Consider the following 26,585-nt stretch of genomic DNA (forward strand, 5'->3'; position numbering starts at 1 on the left):
TACTATTGATAAAGTACATTCGATATTTTGTTTTCTAAAATATTTCAAATTAGCAAAACAACTTTGATGTAGTATCAGATTAAAGTGAAGGATCAATTTACTAGAAACTGAAAATAAAAGAGCACACATTTTTCCTTTATTATTAGATAAGTACATCCAGTAGTTCCTTTGGAGATGAGTTGAACGGCATCTCATTATAAGAAAAAAATTGATTATTTTGTAACAACATTATTACATTATTTGTAACAACAAGACTTTCTTGGGGGCCCCTGTACTATTTTCTGATCTATATCATGTATCATTACACCCTTCTTGTTTTTAGACAGGTGCATGGTGCACAGACCAACCAAAGTCACCCATTAGATTGAGATAATTACTCGGATAATTAAAGCAACATATATTTATTACAGAACACTCTGCAAGTTGAACTAGACTTCTATTTAAACCAGAATCAAATAACAAGTTATATCTCAAATATTCACGCACCAATGACATTCTCATTTGGCACTCTAATAGCACATAGATGACTCCAAATTTCCAGCAGCCATAATTATAAAAAAAAAGAAAAAAACTTGATGGCACTAGTTTTTTTTTTTAAAATGTATACTATAACTGCGTGCACAATGAAATAAAAAATGGAAGCATTTATCCAGAAACTTTGGATAAATGTAAGATTTGAAAGCATTTTGTTCTAAGTTAGCCTTATTCCTTTGTTCTTTAATTCTCCACTTTGTGTACTTTGGGAACAAGAAATGTATAAAAGCAATATTTAAAAGGACAGTGAACACAATAAAAGGCCAAGAGTTGAGCTCTTTTTTTGAGATTTCTGCATTTTAAACTAGCAGAAACTTTTATAATAATAATAATTTACATTCTATGTACTTCATAATTTATGGAACATACAAAATGCATTCACAATACCATCTCCTTTGAGCCTTTAAACAATTCTATTAAATTGGACAGAAAATTATCATTATCCACATTCTATCAATGAAGAGTTTCATTGGTTTTGTCCATGATTTCTAAATTCCCTTGGAAAATTTCCAAGGGTTATCAACTTGGAAGGACATATACACTCAAGTTTAATTTTAAAAATTGCCACATTTAGGATGCCTTCCCTAAAACTTCTCTTCTACTCTCTACCACAAACTCATAACACAATGTCTCTTTATTGTACATACCATAAATATTTCTAATCCTGGATTCAAGACACTCTGTTGTTTTGTTTTTCTATTTGACTGCTTTTCTTACTGAGAAGTCCTCGCTGCTGCAAACAGCTGACAGGCTAACACTCTCAGCTGCTAATTTAAAGACTGGAGGTTGCAGTCCACCTAGAGGTACCTTGAAAGAAAGACTTGGTGATCTACTCCTGAAAAATCAGCCCCAGAAGACCCTATGGAGCACAGTTCTACTCAGACTCGAAAACATTTTTTGTTGCTGTTTTCCTGTTGAATTGAAAATCCCTTGAGGGTATTATTTAATTCATTCAGCAAGAATCCTTGTGCCTCATTGTTTTCTAGACACTATGTTAGGAGCTAGCGCTCTGGTGGCACAGTGATTAAGTGTTCAGCTGCTTACCAAAAGGTCGACAGTTCAAATCCATCAGTAGCTCCTTGGAAATCCAATGGCACAGTCCTACTTGACTCAACCACAATTAGTTCAGATTTTTTTTTTTTTAATGCTTGAAGATGAAGATACTGAAAAGCTATACAGTCTCTGCCCTTCTGGAATTTAATATATTGTTGGAAATGCATATAATATTGTTGGAAATGCATAGTTTAAGAAAAATTACAAAAACAATGAATGTTACAAAACAAAAGCACATGATTCTATGCCAGCATATCACAGATGGAACTAACTAAAAAAAAACTTTGATAGCTAGTTAATTCCACCCTGAGGAAGTGATGGATAAGCTGGGGTTGGTGAAAGGAAGAAAGTTCTAGGAGAAATGAGCAACTCGTGCCTCTAAACAGTATATTAGAGAAACAGAAAGAAGCTCTGCGCTTAAAAATAACAAGAGAAGTTTGCCCGGCTGAGGTGAGACAATTTGGCCAGGAGCAGATTTCAAAGGGACTTGAATTTTAGATTTTATTCCAATGGTAATGACAATATGCTGCTAATAGAAATATGTTAAGAGGGTGGGTGGCATGGTAATATTTACTCTTCAGAAATGTCACTTTGGATGGGGAGACAAGCAAGGTAGAATCAACTCAACAGCAACCAGTTTGGTTTTCTCGGTTTAATTATAAGTTTATTGTAGAAATTCATCCATATGAGAGATGACTGACATCGGCTTGGACTAGGATAATAATAGAGAGGATGGAGTTAAGGAGTGATACAGGCTTCAAACCATATGCAAAAAGTAGACTCAGTGGGACTTGGTTGTTCTCAGTTGTGGAAACTGAAAGAAAAGGAGACAATGTATCTCTCAGACTTCTGACTTGAGCAACAGGAAACACAAGGAAGGAGGAGACTTGAAGGGAAGATAGACATATGAGCTTGAAGAGCCCATGAGTTATCTTTGTAGAGATGTCATACAATCATGTATACATTAAGACATGGGGTACATACATTTTAAACTGTAGATGAGTCTATTATCAACATAGCTGTGAAAGTATAAAAATATGCAAGGAAAGGTCATGGATTAACAAAGACAGGGCATTAAGAATGCTTAATATTTTTGTTCTAAGGTATGAGACCAGAATATTTCAAATTGGATCTTATCTTGCAGTATTTCCTTATCAAAAGCTTCACATTCATACTGATCTAGTGCAATGCACTTATCACACAGCATTCATAAAATTATAACTCTTACCATAACACACATGCATCTTAACTGTCGTGGCTTAACAACATCTCATATCCAAACAGGACTTGTCACATTGTATCTTAGAACTTCAGGACATCTGTTATAATATCAGCTTCACAAATACATAGTATGATACTTAAAACAATACACACTCAGAACAAAAATAATTATTTAGAGAAAGAACATAACAAACTCTTAGTTTAACCTGAGAAGGAATTATAAGGAAAGAGAAATAACTTTTACATATATGAAGATCCACAATCCTGTACTTTATGTAGAAATAGATAGCCAACCAATTAGGTAATTCTAAGAGGGTGTAAATAAATAAAAGACTGTATTGGCATTTTAGAATATAGTATTCCTGAAGTAACATAACCAATAGAGGACACCTAGTGGTCTTGAGCAGAATCAATATTTGCCTGCAGGAAATATTAGGCAACACACAAACATGTAATGATGTTGGTGTCAATAAGCATACTAATCTGAGAAAGGTATCATCATGAATAGCATATTTATAAATATTATGGGTGTACAGCAAATTATATATTTCAAATAAATTTCGTATGCCTTATTTCATTTGAGCTTCACAACTAACCTATTAAGTAAGTATGTAGATACAAATACAAAAAAAAAAAAAAAACCAGTGCCATCGAGTCAATTCCGACTCATAGCAATAAGTCACTTTAAATGTTTCTCCCTAGATGATGTAGAAAATAAAAGGCAGAGTTGGAATAAATAACATATATAGCAATTCCTAGTTTAGGATCCATTTCACACCACCAGAAAGATCTAAACACCTTCAATAAAATTGATATTTAATTGTAAAACATTACAAAAGAGCCTTCATAGAAAGTTTTATCATATTTTATAAACTGATACAAACATTTTAAGGGCAAGAGTACCTAGCAAAGATAAATCTTTTAGATATCTTCAAAAAAATCCTGCTTGCCACTAGTTGTATATACATCCCAGTAAGAGATAAACTTATCTCCTAACAGTTATTATTATCTCTATATTCTCAGTGCCCTCCAATCTCTTTAACTCTGAAACACTCTTAACATCTAAATCTCCTGCCTAAAATGCCCCCAAAACACTATATTTTGTGAGTCTATTATAATAACAAATTCCTGTCTATACCCCCAAATTCACTCACTTCACGACTGTGCTCTAGAGACACAGAGCTATTCTGCTAAGGCTGCTTTGTACCTCCACATCTTACTGGAATGCACCCTTCTACCAGGTCCATTTTGTTCAACTTGGTAATCGAGACTCCAACTTCAAAACACAGTTAAAACCCTCTTCTCGTGCAAAAGCTGCATTGTCCACTCCCTCTTTCATGCCACCGCTTACCACACCATCTGTGAATGTCTGCTTACATGTCTGCTTTTGCTACACAACAGGAATCTGCTTTGTGTTCTCATGTGCAGCATGTGCACATAGAGGCTACTCAGTAAAACACCTGTGAGTAAAGAATGGGTATTGCCTTGTAATTATGTAACCGATTTAGAACATGCAGGATTTCCATGCATTTAGTGGACAGGGATGCCCTGATTATACAGAGCTCTGTATTAGTGTACAAGGAGAGTCAAAGGCAAAAGTTGACATAGACTCTTCCCTGTAAACATTTATGTCCAACAAGAGAAAAACAAAATACATGTAATTAAGCATGAGTGGCCAAACTACTGACATGAACAAATGCATGCAGAGCAAGTAGAACTTTAAAATGTAAAGGTACTGACTATTACAGCAGAGTAAGACAACGTAGACCACTTTCTGGAGATAAGTTTGTGGTTGATTTTTAAGGGAGTGATAGAAAAAGAAAGGAGTTTCCGATTCTGAGGTTTGACACATTCAAAATTACAGAAGCAGAAATAAATATTCTCTGCAAGAAATACTGTAAAACTAAGGAACAACAGAAAGAGTTGTTGGGCACAAATATGAAGTGACAATGGTGAGATTGGGAAACAGTTTGCTGGAGAGCCTTGAAGGCATAGCAAAGAAGGACAGATTTGATGTGATAAGCAGCACAGAGCCTCTCTAAGTTCTAGTACAGAGCAAGTTTAGGGAAACACTGGTGTTTGCTTATGGTAAGTCTTAGAATTCCATGCCTTTTTTAAAACATTAAAGTAGTTATAATATGTATTGTATGCTATAGACAGACAATTTATAGCAAGAGTTAGCCTCTTATCTAAACCTGTTAGAATGACAAAATTAAAAAGAGAGAAATTACAGTCTGTGTTTGCTCTCTGTGGATAGCTTTCCTTATTAGTGCTCTGCTGGTAGACATAATTTGTATATAAATCTCTCTCTAAGCCAAAATAAAAATCTAATATAGATTGCTAGCAGAGTATTGCAATGTTCAAGGCTCATTATTCATGTGAAGTAGCTATAGGCGTGTAAGCTCAGAAACCTAAGTCCTCTTTTCTGATTCATAATGTATTTAGGTAATTGGGATATGTTCAAAATCTATACAAGGGAGAGTGAGGGGCTAGAAAATGAAGAAAAATAATATATCATGGTTAGGTATTCCAAAGCCATATTTGTGATACCACCGTGCATTTCCTAGAGTGTTTTTTTTTTTTTTAATTGGTCATAAGAATCTACACTTTATGACATTGAATCCTACAAATAGGTAAATGATAGCCATTACAGGGTAGTATTTTTCTTTTCAGTTACTGTTTGCTTAATCTCTACAAAATTCACCAAGGGTTATCTGCCTATGATAAATCATTAGTATCAGCAGCTGGACCATAAGGATTTCCTAGAAGTCTACCTTCGCAAACTGAATAATCTCCCATCGACTAAGCTCTTAATCTACTCTTCATCTTTTCAGATGCTAGTGATTGTTTTAAATTGTTAATCTAGCCCATTTAATTTCCGGAGATTTCCTCACCATATGTCTCTTCATACAAAATTGACTCCCCTTATGATGGGTTACAAAACAGCAATCTGTTTTGGATGACTGTCTTTATTTGAAAAACCACCACCAGAATGCTGAATTAAAGGAATGATTTTTTTTTTTTAAATCAAAGACAAGAGTGAGAAAGATTCACCTAATTTATCTAGAGATTAGAGAAAAAGTTATTTTCTAGCCTGAATTATCTATAAAATGCCTCAGATTTTCACTTCACTGGAAATACGTATGTGTGCATATATACATATATATAGACATATAAAGCTTCAGTATAGTATCAGAGAATACCATTTTTGCATTCTAAACCACTGATTTTAAAATTGCCTAGTGAAAACAACTTCACTTCTGACTTTTTAACACCATAAATTTCATAAATGAGTTACCCAGATCAGCTGTCTCCCCACTGCCTTAGCCATTACATTCAACTTTAGTAATGATAATAATATAAAGACTAAATTTAACATTTCTGTGTTTCACTCATAATATTTCTCTAATTTTTCTGGCTTTGGGGCTTCTTGTTGTTTTTCAGTTGAACTAATTCAGAACAAAAAAAAAAAGCAAACAAAATGTACCGTTGAAGATGAAAGCACAGTTTCCTATAGAAAGTAGTGCTTTCCTTGGGCATGATTCATTTCTAAGGATGGCAGCTTCCAGGCTTCACACATTACTTCCCCAAATTTGCTGAATTTAGCATTAGCCAGCTTGGTACTAAAACACTCAGAACTCGAAGACATGTGGGTGAACTCACATCTTCCTCTGCAGTCTTATTCCAAATGCTCACAGAGCTACTTCTTCTGATTTCTTTGTTGTATTTTCTACTTGTAAACACATCCTGGTGGCATTTATAAAAATCAGGTAGGTATTTGCCAGTTTGGAACCATTCAAGTTTCTTTGTGATTATGGTCTGAATCATGTAGGTGGCTTCAAATAATGAATTGGTATTAGATTCTGAATTAGTTATTACTCTGATTCTTGCCTGTTTAACGGTATTACTGACAGACATTAAATATCCATGATCTATATAATACTATATGGGGGTATCATATAATCAATGACATATTCTTCACCTAACTGAGCTTACGATTCATTTACTATCAAGGTCATTTATTTATAAGAACGACCTTGCCAACTCACAACTCTGGCCTGAATGTGTTTGGTTACCACATATCTGTAAGTGCATATTAAATTGCATTTCGCAATAATGATGACAGTGAATTATACCATGGCATCTTTGAAACACCATCATGTTACACAGATCTAGAGTCTAGATACCTCTGACCACTGCCAGGAACCAGATGACATTGGTTTTAAGCAGTGTCCTCTTCTATGACCGCCTGGCCTGCCATTTTATCTGATAGGACACCATCTGTTCAACCTGCTGTCATTCTCTAGGGTAACTGGGTTAAAAATACAAAACATGGAAAACAGTCACATTGCCTACTGTATTATTAATTGACTGGGTATTTGTAGCAGTGACTTTTCTTCTCCCAGGCTATTCATTAAAATATTTTGTCTGACCATGTTTTAACAGGGAAATATTTGATTCTGTTATCTTATATAGACCAACATTTATACGATTTCAACTCTGAGCTATAAAATAGTGGAATGTTAAGCTATTTCTAATTTAAAACATATGTATTACAGTGAGAGGCTATACAGTTTCATGGTTAAGAGCACTGGCTCTGGCATCATTGCCCTCCTCTGTAACATGATAATAGATAATAATTGTGCCTACATCATTGAGTTGTTATGAAGATTCAATGAGTTAATCCATGCAAAAAAATTAAACTTGATGTATAATAAACCCTCAATAAATATTAGCTATAATTATCAATAATTATTATTTTTTTTTATTCTTGGTTTGGCATTAATCTCAAATTGCTAAAATAAAGTTAAAAATTATCAATAATTATTATTTTTTTTTATTCTTGGTTTGGCATTAATCTCAAATTGCTAAAATAAAGTTAAAAATTATCAATAATTATTATTTTTTTTTTATTCTTGGTTTGGCATTAATCTCAAATTGCTAAAATAAAGTTTTGAGACTAGAACATTTTTTACATTTTAGATGGAATGTGCAGTATAGAGACAAATTACAAGATAATGTCAATTTCTCAAATGTACTGATTTAATTTTAAATATATTCCATACCCATATTTTAAGAATCATCCATTTTTATGTCTTTTCAGCAGTGTATTATGCAGTTTTATTATTGCATGTCATTTCCTGAAATCCTGTGAACCAAATTGTCATTAACAAGCACACACAAAACACTGCTACAGCCTCCCAGAAAGCAAAGAGCTAATGTTCACAGAAGTTCCATTTTACGACTTGTTTAAACCTAAATCCAAAAGCATAATTCACCTAAAAAACTAAAAAGATAGAAGCATTTCCCTAGTGAGTAAAGCAATAATTGTTCCACAGCTAGTATACAGCTTTTGCTAGATAGGCACTCTGGAAACTTTTTTGACCTTCATTTTTACTCAGACAATAAAATTCAGGTTATAAATATTACAAAAATGTAGACTTAAAGGAAAAGGAAGTTTCAAAGGTTTATATGCAGACTGTGGAATTAGGGACATAAACTCCTTTACTTGGTACATGTAACTGACAGAATAACTCTAATCTTTGGAAACTCACATTGGCTAAACCGTTTTAGACTCCACCTACTGCCTAAGAATAACAGATGACATATTCAGCAAAATATGGGCCTTACTGGCCGTTTTCACTTGTCTATTCACTATATTATTTGAGTGTTCTATATAATAATTTCCATCCTGCATATTATGTTTTTCAGCATTATGAAATTAAATAATAGGGAGAAACCGTAATAAATAATTATCAGCAAAGTGTAACAATGAGCAAAAATATTATATATAAGTCAAATATTTTACCTATACAACTTGAAACACTCCTCAAAAAAACACAATCTGTATTACTCAAACTTAAATTCTCTAACATTTCACTATCAGGGGAAACACATATACCACATTATGTCATAGAGCTAATGACACAAACTGGATTAGCAATCAGACCCCCACACATCATTGTCACAGGTGGTACCTGATGTATTCACATTAGAGCAAAATGGTCTCCCAATTTGGAGGGTGCATAGATTAAGGTAAAAATGTGTTGCTTAAGGTGGATTTGTTATAAAAAGGAAGACTAAATTGACATAAAACGATTGTTTTATAATAACAATTTTTTCAGCTGATTCAACTCTGTATTTGACTGTATAATTTGAAGTTTCTAATATATCCCTTATTTACCAAAAAGATTGATAAAACATTCTACCTGAATTTCATAAAATTCATTACACTTAGCACAGTTGTTTATTTTGCAACAGTCATACTTAAAAATCTCATTATACACTGTCTTTAAAAAAGGTAAAAGATGTGTCTTACCTCTTCCCACTGATGTATATATCTAATTAACCTTGAAAGTCGTAATAAACGCAAGAGACTCAGAATTTTTGTAAACCTCACAATGCGAAGTGCTCTGGCTGTCTTGTAAACTTCTGAATCCATTCCTTTTTCTACTATAAGAAAGATATAATCCACTGGGATTGATGAGATGAAGTCAACCACAAACCAGCTTTTTAAATAATTCATCTTGATCACTTTAGGGTCCAGGATGATTTCAGAACTGTCTTCATTGACAGTCCCAGTCCTAAAATTCATGATCAGGTCCAACAGGAAAACAGTATCTGATGCCACATTGAAAATAATCCACGGTGTCGTTGTTTGCTCTGTGAAGAACGTGATTCCAACTGGTATAATGACCAGATTTCCAACCATCATTATGAGCATTATTAAATCCCAGTAAAACCTAAAACAAACAAAAAAAATATTTTAAGACACAAACAATAATCAGCCCATTATTCCCCCCACTATAAATAAATATATACGTATATATACTGTATTTTTACACAAATAACATGTGCCATCTACAGTTGTTTGCCAAGTGCCCTCATAGAGGTTCTTATGAGAATACCTCACAGGGGGAGGGTACGGTTGGTAAACAAATGTAGAAGGCATGTGTTATTTTCATAAAAATACAGTATATGTATGTGTATATATATATGTGGGATATTATATATACATATATATGTGTGTGTGTGTGGAAACTCTATGGGGCAATTCTACTCTGTCCTATAGGGTCGCTATGAGTCGGAATCGACTCGACGGCAATGCATTTGGTTTTCTGGTTTGGCGTGTATATATCAAAAAACCAAACCCGTTGCCGTCCAGTCGATTCCGACTCATAGCGACCCTACAGGACAGAGTAGAACTGCCCCACAGAGTTTCCAAGGAGCACCTAGCATATCTGAACTGCCGACTTTTAGGTTAGCAGTCATAGCGCTTAACCACTACACCACCAGGGTTTCCGTATATATATATATAAACTGACTTTTGATCAGATATATTAGTAAAAGAACAAAGAAATGGTTTTGTAAAAAGTGTAATTCTTTAATGGATTTAAATTTAACACTAACTAAAACTAATACATTCCTAAACAAAGTCATTATGATGATAGGATTCTGATGAAAAGTATTTGATATGAAGCATTATACAAATAAAATTCAAGAATGCCCATATGTTCATTTATCTAGTAAAAAAGCTAAATGCAACACAGAAACTATAAATGGAAACAACAGAGAAGTACAAGGTCTGAAGATATACCTTTAAAGACTGCCTTGTAAAGACTCTTTGGAGGTACTTTGTAATACTTTATATGTTAAATTACTAATCACAGTTTAGAATTAACGGTAATTAAATATACCAACCAAAAACCTAACCCGTTGCCTTCGAGTCGATTCCAATTCATAATGACCCTACAGGATAGAGCAGAACTGCCCCACAGGGTTTCCAAGGAGCGCCTGGTGGATTTGAACTGCTAATGTTTTGGTTAGCAGTCGAACTCTGAACCACTATGCCACCAAAGTTTCCATAATTAAATATGGTACTCTAATAAATTTGGTACTGCAAATTATCTCTAAGAATATCAGTAAGGTCAGCCATGAATTCTAGAACAGATGGTAGCTTAAGAAGACTCAAAATCTTTATGTTTAATGTCTTTAGTTTGGAACAAGGAAGCTCATTTTGGTCTGAGGCTGAAAAGAATTGAAAAAATTCCAGTATATATTTGAAATGAGAATATACATAATTTTATACTTTTTATCACGACTTCATTAAACAACTACTTTAAATATACTGCCACTATTTTCCCAAACAATTCTTTCTTTAAAATATCAGATTTAATTTTGAATATGGCTATGATTACTAACTGCCTTTTATAACATTATTTTCTCAACATAACATAAAAAAAAAAGTTTTCACTTTTTATGTTAAAATTGGGAGAAAACAGTGGCTCTACTTCACCTTTATATCACTTAACGAAATTCATCAGGGATGACTATAATGTTATTTTCAAGAGGGCTCTTTCAGAGTCCACCAACAGTGTAGTTAATAGATTGGGTAATAGACAATTTATAGTAGTTACAGTATATACTTATGAAAACAAAAAACACACCAACTAATACGACTGTATAATCAAGAAATAATGTCTAGAAACATGAGTTGCTCCATTCTAGTCACAGGTATTCTCTTCTGGAAGTTCCGTTGCATACATGATATAAACTCATTTGAAGGAAATTTCTGTTAACTGATTTTTTTTTTTTTAAGCATTCTCAGACTATTGGGCTACATTTTGGTAAGGTATACATTTGCATAAAAGAGCCCTCGTGAAAAAAAAAAAAACTGGTGGAGCAACATTAAATGCTCAGCTGCTAATCTAAAGGTCAGTGGTTCGAATCCACCAGCCTCTCCACGGGAGAAAGATGTGGCAGTCTGCTTCCGTAAAGATTATAGCCTTTGAAGCCCTATGGGACAGAGCAACTCTGTCCTACAGGGTTGCTATGAGTCGTAATCAACTAGAGGGTCACAGGTTTTTCAGTGAGTATATTTACAGACACCTTTAGAATTACTATCATCCCTAATTATGCGTGACTGCTGGTATTAAAGCAGTAGCACGATAAAGGACTATAATAGACCTTCTCTCTCCTTGTCTTTACCTCTCAGTACCATCTCAAAAAGAAAATTGTTTGGCACTTTGAAGATTTTACCAGTCTTTCTGTCAAAACTTAGCTGTATGTTTATGGACTAGGTAAAAACACCTATGTCAATTATACATCATGCATTGGCAATTTAAATGAAGCCTCTTTTCTTTTTTTCTACTTTCCTGGTGGAAATGCAAAATGCAGCACTAAGGACAGAGGAGAGTTGTAGAGGCAATGCAATACTGTAATAGCTATTTTACATAGAAGTGACATTATTGAACTCTAAAATGATATCGAGTATACTCTGAGGATTCTCACTTTTATGGACACTCCCATCAGTCTCCTCTGTGGGCTCCTTTCTCTCCCCCTTAAAGCCTGCTGTCCACCAGGGTGTCATTCATAACCCCTTTATCTTCTATTCCACACTTGCTCTTTAGGCAATATATACCCTCACCCATGCCTTCATTCACCACTGATTAATCCATAACTGATGACTTCAAAAGCTTTATCTCCAGTCCGTTCCTGTCTTCTAAGCCTCCAGACCCTCATAATCTGAAGCCTATTAAACCCATCCGTGTGCATATCTCACACTCATGTCACGCAGCACGATTATGCACAAAGTCATAATACATATCCCTCATGTATTCTCTACCCACCATCTGTCAGTTTATCAGACTGTTGTGGCTTGCGTGTTCCTGTGATGCTGGAAGCTATGCCAGCAGTATTTCAAACACCAGCAGGGTCACCCTTGGTGGACAGGTTTCAGTGGAGCTTCCAGGCTAAGACAGACTAGAAGGAAGGACCTGGTGGTGCTCCAAGAAATAATACAAGTCTGGGCAAATGATCAAATGTCAGAAGTTGGGCAGAGAGAGGAGTCAGGGTAATTTTGATGCTTTTTTTTTTTTTGGTCTCGTGGCTTGCTGGAAGGAAAAAAAGCTATGCTATAATAAATAAATTTAAAAAATCAAGAGAATTATTTCGGGGCCCTAAGTTTTCGACTCGACGGCACGGCGTTGGGTGCTCGGTGAGTTTAATTAGTTTGGATTTCCACTTGTTGAGATGGCTGTTCCACTGGAACTTTTGGAGGCCATGAACTCTGCTGGATGCAGTTTGAAATGCATAACTCAGCTTAGAAGTTGAGGCCAGTGATTGGTTTGAGAATCATTTATATTAACATTATTAGTTAAACCTGTGGGAACTGATTAGGCCACAGGGGAGAGTGAATAAGGTGATGGAAAGCTGGATGGGACATATTCATGTAGAACACTTACATTATTGGGGGAAAAAGGGTCAGGTAAGAGTTAGAAAAATATGTTTTTGTTTATATAGAAATATGAGTAGGGAACGATCATAATGCAGAATCAATAAAAACCAATGATTTAAGAGAGTTTCAAACAGGAAGAGTGCCCAGTCAAAAGTTGTAAAATGCCACAAACGACAGTATATGGACCAATAAAAAGCATAACAAAACCCTTTGCCATCAAGCTGATTCCGACTCATAGGGACCCTACCGGACGGAGTAGAAACTGCCCCATAGGGTTTCCAAGGTGGATTCGAACTGGTCAGCAGTACGCATCTACCAGCCACTCCTTGGAAACCTTATGGGGCATTTCTACTCTGTCCTCTATGAGTCAGAATCGATTTGACGGTAGTGGGTTTGGTTTTTATATTACTTCTAACACAATATTTTTCATATTCAGCTTTTTGTTTTTCTCATTTGCCATCATCCTGGATGAAGTGCTTATTATATCATTGTTCTGCTTACTAATTTTCCCGTTTCAACCTGCCCCAGGAAATTACATCCTATTTATATCTACTAGACTTTTCTGTTGCTTGTGAAATGAAATGAAACCATTCAAAATCCTCTCACATATGTCCTAATTCTATGTCTTTAAGCTTATTATATATTTTTAAACATACACAGTCCCAGCTAAATTTAAAAAGACTCATTAATTTTTAAGACTCCTTGTCTTTGCCATTGTCTAAAAAATGTCTAGGATTTCCTCCCCTAAAACCCAAACTCAGCTTTGACATATCCTCATATTACTTCAAGAGCTAGCTTACTGCCGGTTCCTTCACAGCACCTCCTTTCATCCCACCCCAGCAAGTTGGAGCGTATCTCCTCCCTGCCCCAAACTCTTATCTTGTCTCTGTGATTTCTAGCATTTCATGGCATCTATTAGCAAAGAGTACATCCCTTACCATAATAGAGTGTCCATAATAATTGGATAAATAAAAACCACTTAATAAACTCTGAAAATACAACTTTAGCTCTTATTCCTCACCAAACTAGATGCCAATCTTCTTTATACTTAAATTGCCTAGCAAATAATATGTGTACTGCTAAATCAATCATATTTATGTACATAAAGGTTTAATGCCTCCTTCTAAGAGTTTAAAATATATATGATCATTTGTTCTTTGTGGTTGTTTAGAAATTAATTAGGTACAAGTCTTTTTTATTTCTCTTTGAGTAGTATAATTATGATGCATATTTTAAAAACTGTTCTAATTTTCTTGCTTTAGACAACAGGAAGAAAAATGTCATTCAATGGTATTTTTATTATGTCATTTAAATTTACCTCAAACGAAGATCACAGTATTTATTCTACTGAATGCAAACGTCTAGTTGCCCGACATGAAATATGCTTCTATAAGTCTATAGCTTTAATTAAAGGATACATAATGGAGCAGAATTTCCCGTGGAATAAGTACATCTATGCTGCAATATTCTGTATTTATGATGATATGTAGATTTTCCAAAGAAACACAAATGCTTAACTTATAAAGGGTGAGTAGATGTAATATGTAAAATGTTTAAATTTAGGTTTCTTTTTTTTTAAGTCCGATCTTAAAATCACTCAGTGGTCCATAAACTAAGAGTGCTGAGAAGCCAAACTACTCCTTGGCTTCTCAGCACTCTTAGTTTATGGACCACTGAGTGATTTTTTATTTTATTCTTTACTTGTGACTCTCTGCACTTTGTTCTTCTAAGGAAAGGAGAAAAACTGTTAATGGTCATGTCATCCTCAACCACAGTATGTTCTAACACCATTCATTCTAGTGTAAAATTCAATAAGTTGTGGTCCATGCTTTAACTGTTTCCAAAGAAGGACTAAAAGAAAGTTCACATTAGTAATCTTGTTGATAAGGTTCCTGCGTGGCACAAATGATTTCAGCTCAACTATCAACTTGATGGCAAAAGCCTTGGCTTCACCAACGTACATGTTGGCAGTCCAAACTCACCCAGGGGCATGGCAGCAGAAAGGGTTGGTGATCTGCTTCCATAAAGATTACGGCTAAGAAAACCCTATGGATCAGTTTTACTCTGAAACACATCGGGTCACCACGAGTCAGATCAACTCCATGGCAAGGTTTTTTTTTTCTTTTTTTTACCTTGCTGACAAAATAAACTCATGGCACAGATATTGAGGGCAACTTTATTTTGAAGCACAACTGAATTACTATCAGTTGCATACGGTTTTATGTTTGGTGATATATTTTCATCCAACTACTGTGAAATATGTCTAAATATGTGGCTAAGTTAAGGTTTATTTGAGTTTGGAAGTTTTAATTTCAGAAGAATTCTTCCTTTATTGCTACCATAATCCTCCCACCACATTGTGTGTTTTCAAATCATCCAGTTTATTTATTTTTTTCCCGCTGATAATATAGGTCACTTCCCCTGTGTTTCTTATTACTCTGCAGATCTCATAAAATCCAGGTCCTTATTAGCCACAGATCTGATAAAATTGTTGTCATAATAGTTTTTACAAGGGAAGGTCTAAAACTCGAAGGAAAGTAGACTACAGTGCTGTAATGAGGCTCAGTGGCTGGCCTTTGGTCTCTGTTCATTTCAATATAGTAGGCTGTAATGCAAGCCACTGAGAGTTTGCTAACACTCTCAGAAAATCAGTATGGTATTTCATAAGTAGCACATGTCTTTTAAATAAAGGAGGTATGGGATTGACTATTTCAAGGGGGATTTCTGAATTCCTCTGGTCTTAGCAGCAAGGATATCTTACTAATGTACAGACCAAAGTCATTTCAGGTGTTTCAAGCCAAAAAGCACTTAGAATATGCAGAAAGGGTTAGTGATCTGCTTCCATAAAGAAGATTCCCAGGGCTGCCATAACAAACCACCACAAATAGGGCTCCATTATAAAAGCAGAAATTTATTGTCTCATAGTTCTGAAGACTAACAGTCTCTCCGGAGGTACAGGTCTCTCCAAAGTTTCTAGAGGAAGATCCTTTCTTGTTTCTTTCAGCTTCCTGTAGCCTGAGGTGTTCCTTAGCTTGCAGCTATAACCCAACCCCACAGTGACAAGGACAGTTTCCCTTCTGTCTGTCTCTACATCTCCTCTCCTCTTTTATAAGACACCACTCAGATTTGATTAGTACCCATTCTACTCTGCTATGACCTCATGTTAACAAGTAACATCTTTAGGGAGCCTATCTCCAAATAAGGGTATGCTCACAAGGAGATACTGCATAGTTTAAAATCAGGGAAGGTATGTGTCAGGGTTGTATCCTTTCACCATACTTACTCAATCTGTATGCTGAGAAAATTATCAGAGAAGCTGGACTATATGAAAAAGAACATGGCATCAGGATTGGAGGGAGATTAATTAACAATCTGTGACATGCAGATAACACAACCTTGCTTGCTGAAAGTGAAGAGGACTTATAGCACTTATTGGTGAAGATTAAAGACTACAGCCTTCAATACGGATTACACCTTAACATAAAGAAAATAAAATCCCCACAAGTGGACCAATAAGCAACACCATGATAAAGACAGAAAAGATTGAAGTTGTCAAAGATTCCATTTTACTTGGACCCACAATCAATGCCCATGGAAGCAGCAGTCAAGAAATCAAAAGATGCGTTGCACTGGGCAAATCTGCTGCAAGAGATCTCTTTAAAGTGTTAAAAAGCAAAGATGTCACCTTGAAGACTAAGGTGTGCTTGACACAAGCCATGGTGTTTTCAATCGCCTCATATGCATATAAAAGCTGGACAATGGATAAGGAAGACAAAAGAAGAATTGATGCCTTTGAATTATGGTGTTGGCAAAGAACATTGAATATCCCATGGACTGCTAGAAGACCAACAAATCTGTGTTGGAAGAATTACAATCAGAATGCTCCATAGAAGCAATGACAGCAAGACTTCATCTCACATACTTTGGACATGTTATTAGGAGGGACCAGTCCCTGGAGGATATCATGCTTGGTAAGGTAGAGGGTCAGCGAAAAAGAAGAAGACCATCAATGAGATGGACCGACACAGTGGCTGCAACAATGGACTCAAGCATAACAACCGTGAGGATGGGGCAGGACTGGACAGCGTTTCATTCTATTATACATAGATAGAATCAGTATGAGTTGGAACCAACTTGATGGCACCTAAGAATGACAACAACACAGGTACTATGGTTAGGACATCAAATATCTTTTGGAGAGATACAATTCAATCTATAATAGAAGAGAAAAGCTAAATGTAATATAAAATACCATCTCTAAATAGCTAAATTAGAATAATTCCAACAAATATGTATTGACTATCTTATACATAGGAGTCACTGGTAGGCTGAAAAGGTTAAGCAGAAAGCTACTAACTAGTGGTTGGTGGTTTAAATCCACTTAATGTGCTTGCCTCAAAAGGAAGACCTAGTGATCTACTTCTGAAATATCATAACCATTGAAAACCCTATGGAGTGCAGGTCTACTCTGAAATACAAGGACTGCTATGAGTTGAAATTAACTGGATGGCAGCTAGGTTTTCTTTTTTTTTTTTTATCACCTACATAGCAGGTATTGTTCTAAGCACTGTGAAAAATGCAAACATGAATTATGTACAAATTCTTTCTTCAAGGACCTTCAAGACTAATAGGAGAACAAAGACTTACATAAATAAGACCAGGAAAGAACTTAAAATATGTTCATAAATAACTACAGTACACAATAGGTGCCTTGGGTTTTCATAAGAGAGAAACGACTGGTCATTATCTGTTTAAGGAAAGTACTATTATCCAAGAAATGCAAAAACAGCATTTGCTGATGAGTCCCTGGGTCTGAATATTTTATTCACAGCACAAATATTTACCTATCAATGAATGTGCTGCTTTCTGCGCTTGGCACTAGGAATACAAAGAGAATTAGACGTAGTCCCAGTCCACAAGAAGACAAGGTCTAGAACAGACAGACAATTCAATAATGTCTTATAAAATACTATAACCTCTATGATAAAATTAAGCAAAGGGTAGCCCTAAAAATACTATAACCTCTATGATAAAATTAAGCAAAAGGTAGCCCTAGGGCTTACAAAAAAGAGAGGTTAAGTCTCCTGTGGAGAAGGGCAGGAGAGTTAGGCAGACTTCATAGAGGTGGTGAATTGATACTTTACCTTCTTCACTACACAAACACTTATTGAGCACTAAGCCAGTACTAGTCCCTGTGCTTGCCACCCAGAATACCAAGAAGATCAGACACAAGGTAGAGATAAAGAGATTAAATGCCATGAAAAGTTATATGGTCTGGTGGTGTATTTATTTTTTCAGTTAGTGCTTTAGCCTTGATAATACAAAACAAATCAAAGGCCATACAAGTGTTTTCATACACTTTAAAGCCTCCAACTTCATATACTTTTTCCCAACTAAGATGCAGGATCATAATGAAAAACAGCCAAAAATTTGATCAAATAGAATCTCAAAAAGTGGTAAGTTCTGCTTATAGTTATAAATTTTACATTTTTCTTCTTGAAAATGTTTTTTAAAATAATCAGCATCTACTTATTTAACAGACACCCTGGTGGTGTAGTGGTTAAGAGTTCAGCAGCTAACCAAAAGGTTGGCAGTTCAAATCCACCAGGCTCTCCTTAGAAGCTCTATGGGGTAGTTCTACTCTGTCCGATAGGGTCGCTATCAGTTGGAATCCACTTGGCAGCAACAGGTTACTTATTTAACTGCAGACTTTTGAAGTTGAAAATTATTCATTTTCATGGATTACATGGATAAATAGACATTTCATTTCTATGTATTTTGTTTTTACTCCTAAAATAGTAATTATTTAAGATGAAATTTCATACTTGAATTGCATTGAAGTTTTTATCTACTAGCAAAAAAAAAAAAAAAAAAATCTGAGAAGCCAATTGGGTGATGTGTCAAGGAAGAAAATGGTTCTGTCAGAAGCATATGTTCCCAGGTCTATAACAAGTACTGAGGGTATGTAGGCACAGTCACATTTGCTATGAAATATTTAAGGATTGGGGACCAAGTTTCCTTCTTTATCTGGTCAATTCATATGACACTAGTGTGTATGTTAAGAGCTGCCAGCTCAATGAGAGATTTTCAGTCACCTACAAAATGAATCAGATGAATATGCATGCCAGTCCCCACAATGACCTCATATATTTTTTGTGTAGATGTATCTAGAAATTTAAAAACTTAAAAATTTTAGGATAAATCAGGCATATCATATTACGCCATTAATTCTTATATGTTTTCTTTCCCCTTTCATTCCTTCTTTCATCATTCAGTGACACTTATTAAACATATTTTGCTTCAATAGAAAATATATTTACAATAAGGATGTTGCTCAGGTAAGCCAAATCCCATTAGCTGGTGGGAGTTCCACCTGCTTTTCTATGTAGCCCAGTCAGTTTGAGGAAAATTTTAAATTAATTATAAATTTAACAAATTCTACAAGAGGTTTTTGTGACTTCTACTTTTTAGTTCATTTATAAAAGATATGGCTTCAAGTAATCTTTAAGTGAAAGACCGTGTGTTTGGTTTATGCAACAGCTAAGAAATCACACAGCAAAAACAAAAACAAAAAATATGAAGAAACAGAATCTCAGATTTTCCTTGGTACCAGAGAAGGAACTGAAGAAAAAATTTAAAAAGTGAGAACTCAAGAACTGATCTTGTTTGTGCATCAAAAATAGCGATTCCTGAAGTAATAGTTTTATTGTGTTTTGAAATTACTAATTCAAAAGTCATTATTTCAAAACCCAAATGGTGTTATATAACAGAAAAATAAATAAAAGAGAAATATCATTTCTCTTATTACAATTTCAATTATTTCTATTTAAAGAGAAATATCAGCTTATAGAATGAGTTTATGAGAATATCAGTTTGGTTATATCATGCCAAAACTGTTCGCAATTTAAAAATTGAGGCAAATGTCTTAATTTATATTCTTACTCAATCCCTCTGACCTTTTCTCTCACTAATCCTCAACCTGAGCACAGAGCTTTAGACAGGCTAATCTAATTACTTGTACTCACACCTCCCTTTTTTAATTTCTTCTGCACAATTGCTCCCTGCAGATGCTTAGCATACTCTCCACCTCATCTCTCTTCTTTTCTATCATTTCCATCCTCAAATGGGCATCCAACTTGCCCAGAAGAATCCCAAAGTCTCTAAAACACAGTCACACCTCTCCTTTCTATGAATCTGTGTATTGCAGCGGCCTTAGAATATTTTAAGCCTAATCCAAGGGCAAGTAGTGGCACCGCCAGAATATCTTTTTAGGGGAGGCTTAGGGATAAAAAATGGGTTATGTGAAAAAGGGGTTTAGGAGGATCCCCTAGAGGATTTGTAGTAAAACTCTTTCCTTAGCCAGCAAACTGCCTCTGTTTAGAATTTTAATTACTGATCAATAAAAAGAGCAGCATGTCCTAATGACATTTATTCACACTCATATAACATTGCAAAAAAAAATTAATATCCATGTTAACTAATTTATTTTTAAATTTGGAATGATTTGGTGAGCAGAAGCTCTCACAAGCCACTCCTTGGTGTTTTATAGAGAGAAACGGCCATGTTTATTCTTTTGCTTTAAAGAAAGCCTGCAACAGCACTACATGTGTTTAGGACATGGTAAGTCCCAAACAGTCCTTCAGTGACCGAATGAAGAAATGACCTCCAGACTTGGTTAAGTGCTACAATTAAACACCTTGTCTTTTCCTTCAGGTACACACAGTACTTTGTATTTTTATTTGTACTTGGCAGTGGGTGCAGCAAATGGTTTGTGCTTGTTTACTAACCTAAAGGTTCTCAATGGGGACTCACCCAGAGACACTGTGGAAAAAGGTATGGCGATATGATTCCATAAAGATTATAGCCAAAAAAACTCTACAGAGCTGTTTTACTCTGTAACACAGGGGGTCACCATGAGTGGGAATCAACTCGATGCAACGAGAGTGTATGTGTATTCCTCCAACTACAGTGAAAGTAACATGGGAAAGGATCATGTCTATTTCCACTTCCTATTATATTGCTATCCTCTAAAAAAGTGCCTGCAACTAAGATGAACTCACTAAATATATAAGGAATAAATGAATTAATAAGTAAATACAGAGGGTTTTAATAAATAAAGGTCCTTTATCATAATCTTAGTCTATAAGTATCTGAGCCAGAAATATTTTATTCTGTTTTAGCCATCTCATGAAAATGCAGACAAACTGGAAGAAATCCAGAAAATTAAAAGGGGAAAAAGACGATTAAGCAAATGGAAGCCTGAAGAAAGGTTAAAGAAGCTAAATGCGCAAAACTTGGCTAGAGGAAAACTATAAAGAAATGCAAAAAGATTCCACACAAACTTGAAAGTAAAGAAAGCAGGGCCTTAGTTTGACCATTATGCATAGAGGAGTGAGGAGGACCATAGAGCCAACGCTGGTTTGTCCTACAGCCCCATTCAGTTCTCTGAAATGAGCTGCAGAGGGTCACAATAAGAATGCTTAAGGGCCCCTGAAGTTACCTAGTGGTTTTGTGATCAGAGCCCTCTATGGTTCTCCGGCCTACAACCTCTTCAAAGGGTCCACTGTGGGTTGAATTGTGTCCCCCAAAAAGTGCGTCAAATTGGCTAAGCTATGATTCCCAGTATTGCATGATTGTCCACCATTTTGTCATCTGATGTGATTTTCCCATGTGTTGTAAACCCTACTACCTCTATGATGTTAATAAGGCAGGGTTAGAGGCAGTTATGTTAATGAGGCAGGACTCAGTCTACAAGATTACATTGTGTCTTAAATCAATCTCTTTTGAGATATAAAAGAGAGCAGCAAGCAGAGAGACAGGGAGACCTCAAACAACCAAGAAAGTAGTACCAGGAGCACAGTGTGTCCTTTGGACCCTGGGTCCCTGCTCCTACCCCAGGGGAAGATTAATGACGGTGACCTTCCCCCAGAGCCAACAGAGAGAGAAAGCCTTCCCCTGGAACTGGTGCCCTGAATTCAGACTTCTAGCCTCCTAAACTGTGAAAGAATAAACTTCTGTTTGTTAAAGCCATCCATTTGTGGTATTTCTGTTACAGCAGCACTAGGTAACCGAGACAGGGGCCCACACTGCTTCTGGTAGGTGGAGGCTGGCAATTATCACTGTTACTTGGCTGCAAAACAAGCACCCAAGGGAAAACTACAACCACTTCTCTCACTTATCAACATGGTTAGGTTCCAAAGACCAGGTCATTAATGGAAATCGGTGTTATGGGAAAATGGAGGATAACCACATCAAACCACAAAATGGAGGATGACTACATCATTATATAACTGCCAAATTACATTATTACATAACTGCCAAACCACTGAGAATCACGACACAGACAAGCTGACACATAACCATAACCAGCACAGCCAGCGTTACTCTTGCCTCACACCTTAACCTTCATTATTGCCAGATAAAAGTCATCAATGTGAGAAACAGTCAGATAGTAGATTTTTTACTATCATTGTTTAAAAGTGAAATGTTGGGTAATGAGATAGTTGATAAGGGCAGAGTAGGTATATTTTGAGTTAGTAGTTTTACACACACAAAAAAACACTTTTTTAATGCCACAGCCATAGCCCAATTTTCTTTATATTCCTAAATGTGGCTTAATGGAAAACAATCAGCATTAATGATCAGAATGTTGTTGTTGTTGTCAGGTGCTGTCAAGTCTGTTTTGACTCACAGCTACCTATGTACAACAGAATGAAAAACTGCCCAGTCCTTTGCCACCTTCATAATCATTGCTATGTTTAAGCCCATTGTACTTGCAGCCATGTGTCAATCCATCTCGTTGAATTCCTCGTTGTCACTGACCTACTTTACCAAAATTATCAGAATAAGTAGTTGCAAATACAAAAGTATGCATTTTTCTCTGGCCCCACTGCAAATATGTACTACTGAAAATGCATAAGCATCCTAGATGGTGGGTTCATAATTCGGACTCAGATAACATCCATTTCTTAAATTTTGACCTCTATGGACATTAGCAGACAAGCAAGTATTACACTGGGTATTAAGAGTCTAATATAATAAGCATAATGTCGCATTTTGCTTTAATATTTTCCAACGTAATTGTTCTTTCCCTTAAAAGAGTCATTTTCCCTTATAAAATATTAATTAGTTCTTCATTTAAGCTCAAATAGTGGTTGAATGATATCTTGTCATTTATGTTTGTGTTTATTATAGACCAAAACAAATTCTCTGGTGTCAGAGGGGGTGGAGGGTAGGGACCTACTTAAGAATAAGTAGGACAGCATAGTGGAAAGACTAGATTGAATGGAGAAGTGCTAAACTTCTGAAATTTAGCATTAACTAGACCTTAAAAAATTCCATTTCTCTAGGTCTCCATCTCCTCCCTTATAGAAAAAAAACCTAGAAAGACCCCAACAATCTGGTCAAATCTAAGAGTTCTGTTTTGTAGGAGTTATGTGCATTTTAGATAAAGAAACTGAAAGAGTTAAAGCTTTAAAACTTTTAAGAAATTTAATATGAAAACTAATTTAAGACAGGCAAAGAAAAGGAGGTGGCTTTAAAAATCCTTGTGAGGGAAAAATAGGAAGAGTGGGATTGTCTGGACTTCAGGAAAAGGAAGTTGAAGAAGTCAAATATAACTCCTTACTGTTACGCCAGAGAAACTCAAAAATAATAATGCAAAATTTTCTAGAGTGGATGTGGGGAAGATTATAATACGTTCAATTTTGGAGATAATGAGTTCAATATGTTTCTCATCCAAATGGCAGAAGGCAATTGAAACTGTAATATTCTAGAACTCAGGAGGGATGCCAGGGCTAGGAAACCAGCTTCGCTTTAGGAGTTTTTGTACAGTTTTGAAAACTGAAACTACAAGAGAACATGAGTACTTCGAAGAAGAAATTACAGACAGAAGGGGGAAAAGAGCCAAAGTGATGGTCATAAGCCAGGTCTACTTTTAGGCAGCAAGACAATGAACCAGTAAATGAAGCTGAAATGAAAATCTCTGAAAAAAAGGAGATAGTGGTTTGGCATAGAGAGCACAGAGAGATCTTTCCAAGAATGTTGGAGAGATCGATCCAAGTTAGTCATGTAAATTTAATTCTTGTCTCTCTTTACATACCTTAATAATTAATATTTTTCTGCTATTTGTGTGCATCATTCTGATAGTAAGGTTTTATAAAATGAGTATTAAATATTTAATAAGACTCACTTTTAGGCAGGCATACACGCAGTCCCTGGGTTACAAACAAGACCCATTCCTAAGTCTGTCTTTAAGTCGCATTTGTAGGAAAGTCAGAACAAATACATACGGTTATTCAGCATCAGTTAGTCAAATGTTTGTCTTAGCAGATAGTATATATTTTACATTTTCATGCATATAAAGAAGCCCTGGTGGCACAGTGGTTAAGAGCTCAGCTGCTAACCAAAAAGTTGGCAGTTCAAATCCACCAGCCACTCCTTGGAAACCGTAAGGAGCAGGTCTACTCTGTCCTATGGGGTGGCTACGAGTTGACAGCAACGGGTCTGTTTGTTTTTCTATGCATATAAAACACTTCAGAAACACTTCCAAACTGTGCAATGTTTTCATGAGTATGACAAAGTAGTGCATACATTCGTTATTACAAACCATTGTATTTAACTGAAAATGTTAATAGGCTTTACAGTAATCCATTCCTAAGTATGAGCTGTCCGTAAGTTGGAAGTTCACAGGGTACTGCCTGTATTTGCGTAAGTCTGTCATCAGTCTAGATTTCAATAACCAAAGTTTTCACATGATTAAATCATCAATCAGTGTGAAATACTATCTTTGAATAGATATACAGATAGCTGCTGTTATGGATTGAATTGTGTCCTCTAAAAATATGTGTCAACTTGGCTAGGCCATGATTCCCTGTATTGTGTGATTGTCCACCATTTGGTCATCTGAAGTGATTTTTCTATGTGTTGTAAATCCCACCTCTATAATGTTAATGAGGCAGGATTAGAGGAGGTTATGTTAATAAAGTGGGACTCAATCTACAAGATTAGGTTGTGTCTTAAATCAATCTCTTGAGATATAAAAGAGAGAAGTGAGCAGAAAGAGAGGGGGACCTCACACCACCAAGAAGCAAGAGCCAGGAGAAAAGCGTGCCCTTTGGACCCAGGGTCCTTGTGCTAAGAAGCTCCTTGACTGGGGAATATTGATGGCAAGCAGCTTCCCCCAGAGCCAAAAGAGACAGAAAGCCTTCACCTGGAGCTGGTACCCTGAATTCGGACTTCTAGCCTCCTAGACTGTGAGAGAATAAATTTCCTTTTGTTAAAGTCATCCACTTGTATTTCTGTTATAGCAGCACTAGGTAACTAAGACAGCTGCCTTCCAGTCAACTCTGACTCATGGCGACCTTATGTACAACAGAACGTAGCCTCGCCCGTTCCAGCATCATCCTCATGATCGCCGGTGCGGATGAGTTCATCATTGCTGCTATTATACCAATTCATCTAAGGTCTCCTTTGCCTTCGCTAGCCCTCTACATCACCAAACATGATGTCTTCCTCCAATGATTGATCCCTCTTAACCATGAGTCCAAATCAAGTGAGTCAGACAATATTCTGTAGTGATTCATAAGGTTTTCATTGGCTAATTTTTGGAAGTAATTTTCAGAAGAAGATTGCTAGACTTTTCTTCCTAGTTTGTCTTAGTCTGAAAGCTCTGCTGAAACCTATCCACCATAGGTAACTCTGCTGGTTACATGAAATACCACTGGCATAACTTCCAGCATCAGAGCAACACATCAGCCAACACAATGACAAACTGACAAACTGGTATTGGGTATCGGAATAGTTCACCTAAATATAGTGCTGTTGGTGGTATATATATACACTGCACTTCGATTCAACAAAACTTTAATTCAGTAAAATTTTTGATCCTTTGCACTTTTCAAGACATCATGATGAATATAAGATGGTTGGAAACAACTAAAATACAAGGCAAAACATGATCAATTCAGATGATAATAAAGAGAACAAAAAGTGCTACAGAAATTCAGGAAAGAGAGAAACTACTTTGGTTAGTTCAGAGACCATAGGAAGCTGTAAATAAGTGACATTTAGTTGATCCAGGGAGGTAGTAGGATTTTGATAGATGATGATGATGGTGGGGCTGGAAATAGTATTTCAGATGGAAGAAAAATAAGTTAGGAAAGATCCAGAGGGATTAGGTACAGAGGCTGTATCTTTAGCATCTGACTTAGTTCTTAGCAGATAGAGGGTGTTCCAGATATATTTGTTGTATTAATCAATGATTAAATAAATAAATTAGCATGCAAACCTTGGAAAATCATAGGATTCAGTTGGTATATAGATTGCATGAAGGGGAATAGAGGCAGTTCTGGTTATTCATGATGCTATTTTTCTCTGCCCACCCCCAAGAGTTTTTGACAGTCACTGTCTTCACTGAGAAACTTGTGCTCAAACTGAAGAAGTCAGGCTTAAAAAAATTAATTGAATTATTAAAACTCGTGGATGAGAATATCATGTCTGAAAATATAAATATAATGATAATTCCTCACATGAAAACGTG

The 26,585-nt window shown here is 35.8% G+C and overlaps 1 protein-coding gene across 1 annotated transcript in view; it reads right to left on the minus strand.

Moving 5' to 3' along the window:
• The window catches only part of HCN1 (hyperpolarization activated cyclic nucleotide gated potassium channel 1), a 489,521-nt gene that overhangs the window by 431,392 nt on the left and 31,544 nt on the right, over positions 1–26,585 (minus strand). The window contains exon 2 of the mRNA XM_064271833.1: positions 9,128–9,551. Within this exon, the coding sequence (XP_064127903.1) occupies positions 9,128–9,551 (424 nt within the window). The remainder of the gene's footprint in view (positions 1–9,127; positions 9,552–26,585) is intronic.

This window comes from Loxodonta africana, chromosome 2 (genome assembly GCF_030014295.1).
Source record: "Loxodonta africana isolate mLoxAfr1 chromosome 2, mLoxAfr1.hap2, whole genome shotgun sequence".
In the NCBI taxonomy this organism is placed as follows: Eukaryota; Metazoa; Chordata; class Mammalia; order Proboscidea; family Elephantidae; genus Loxodonta; species Loxodonta africana.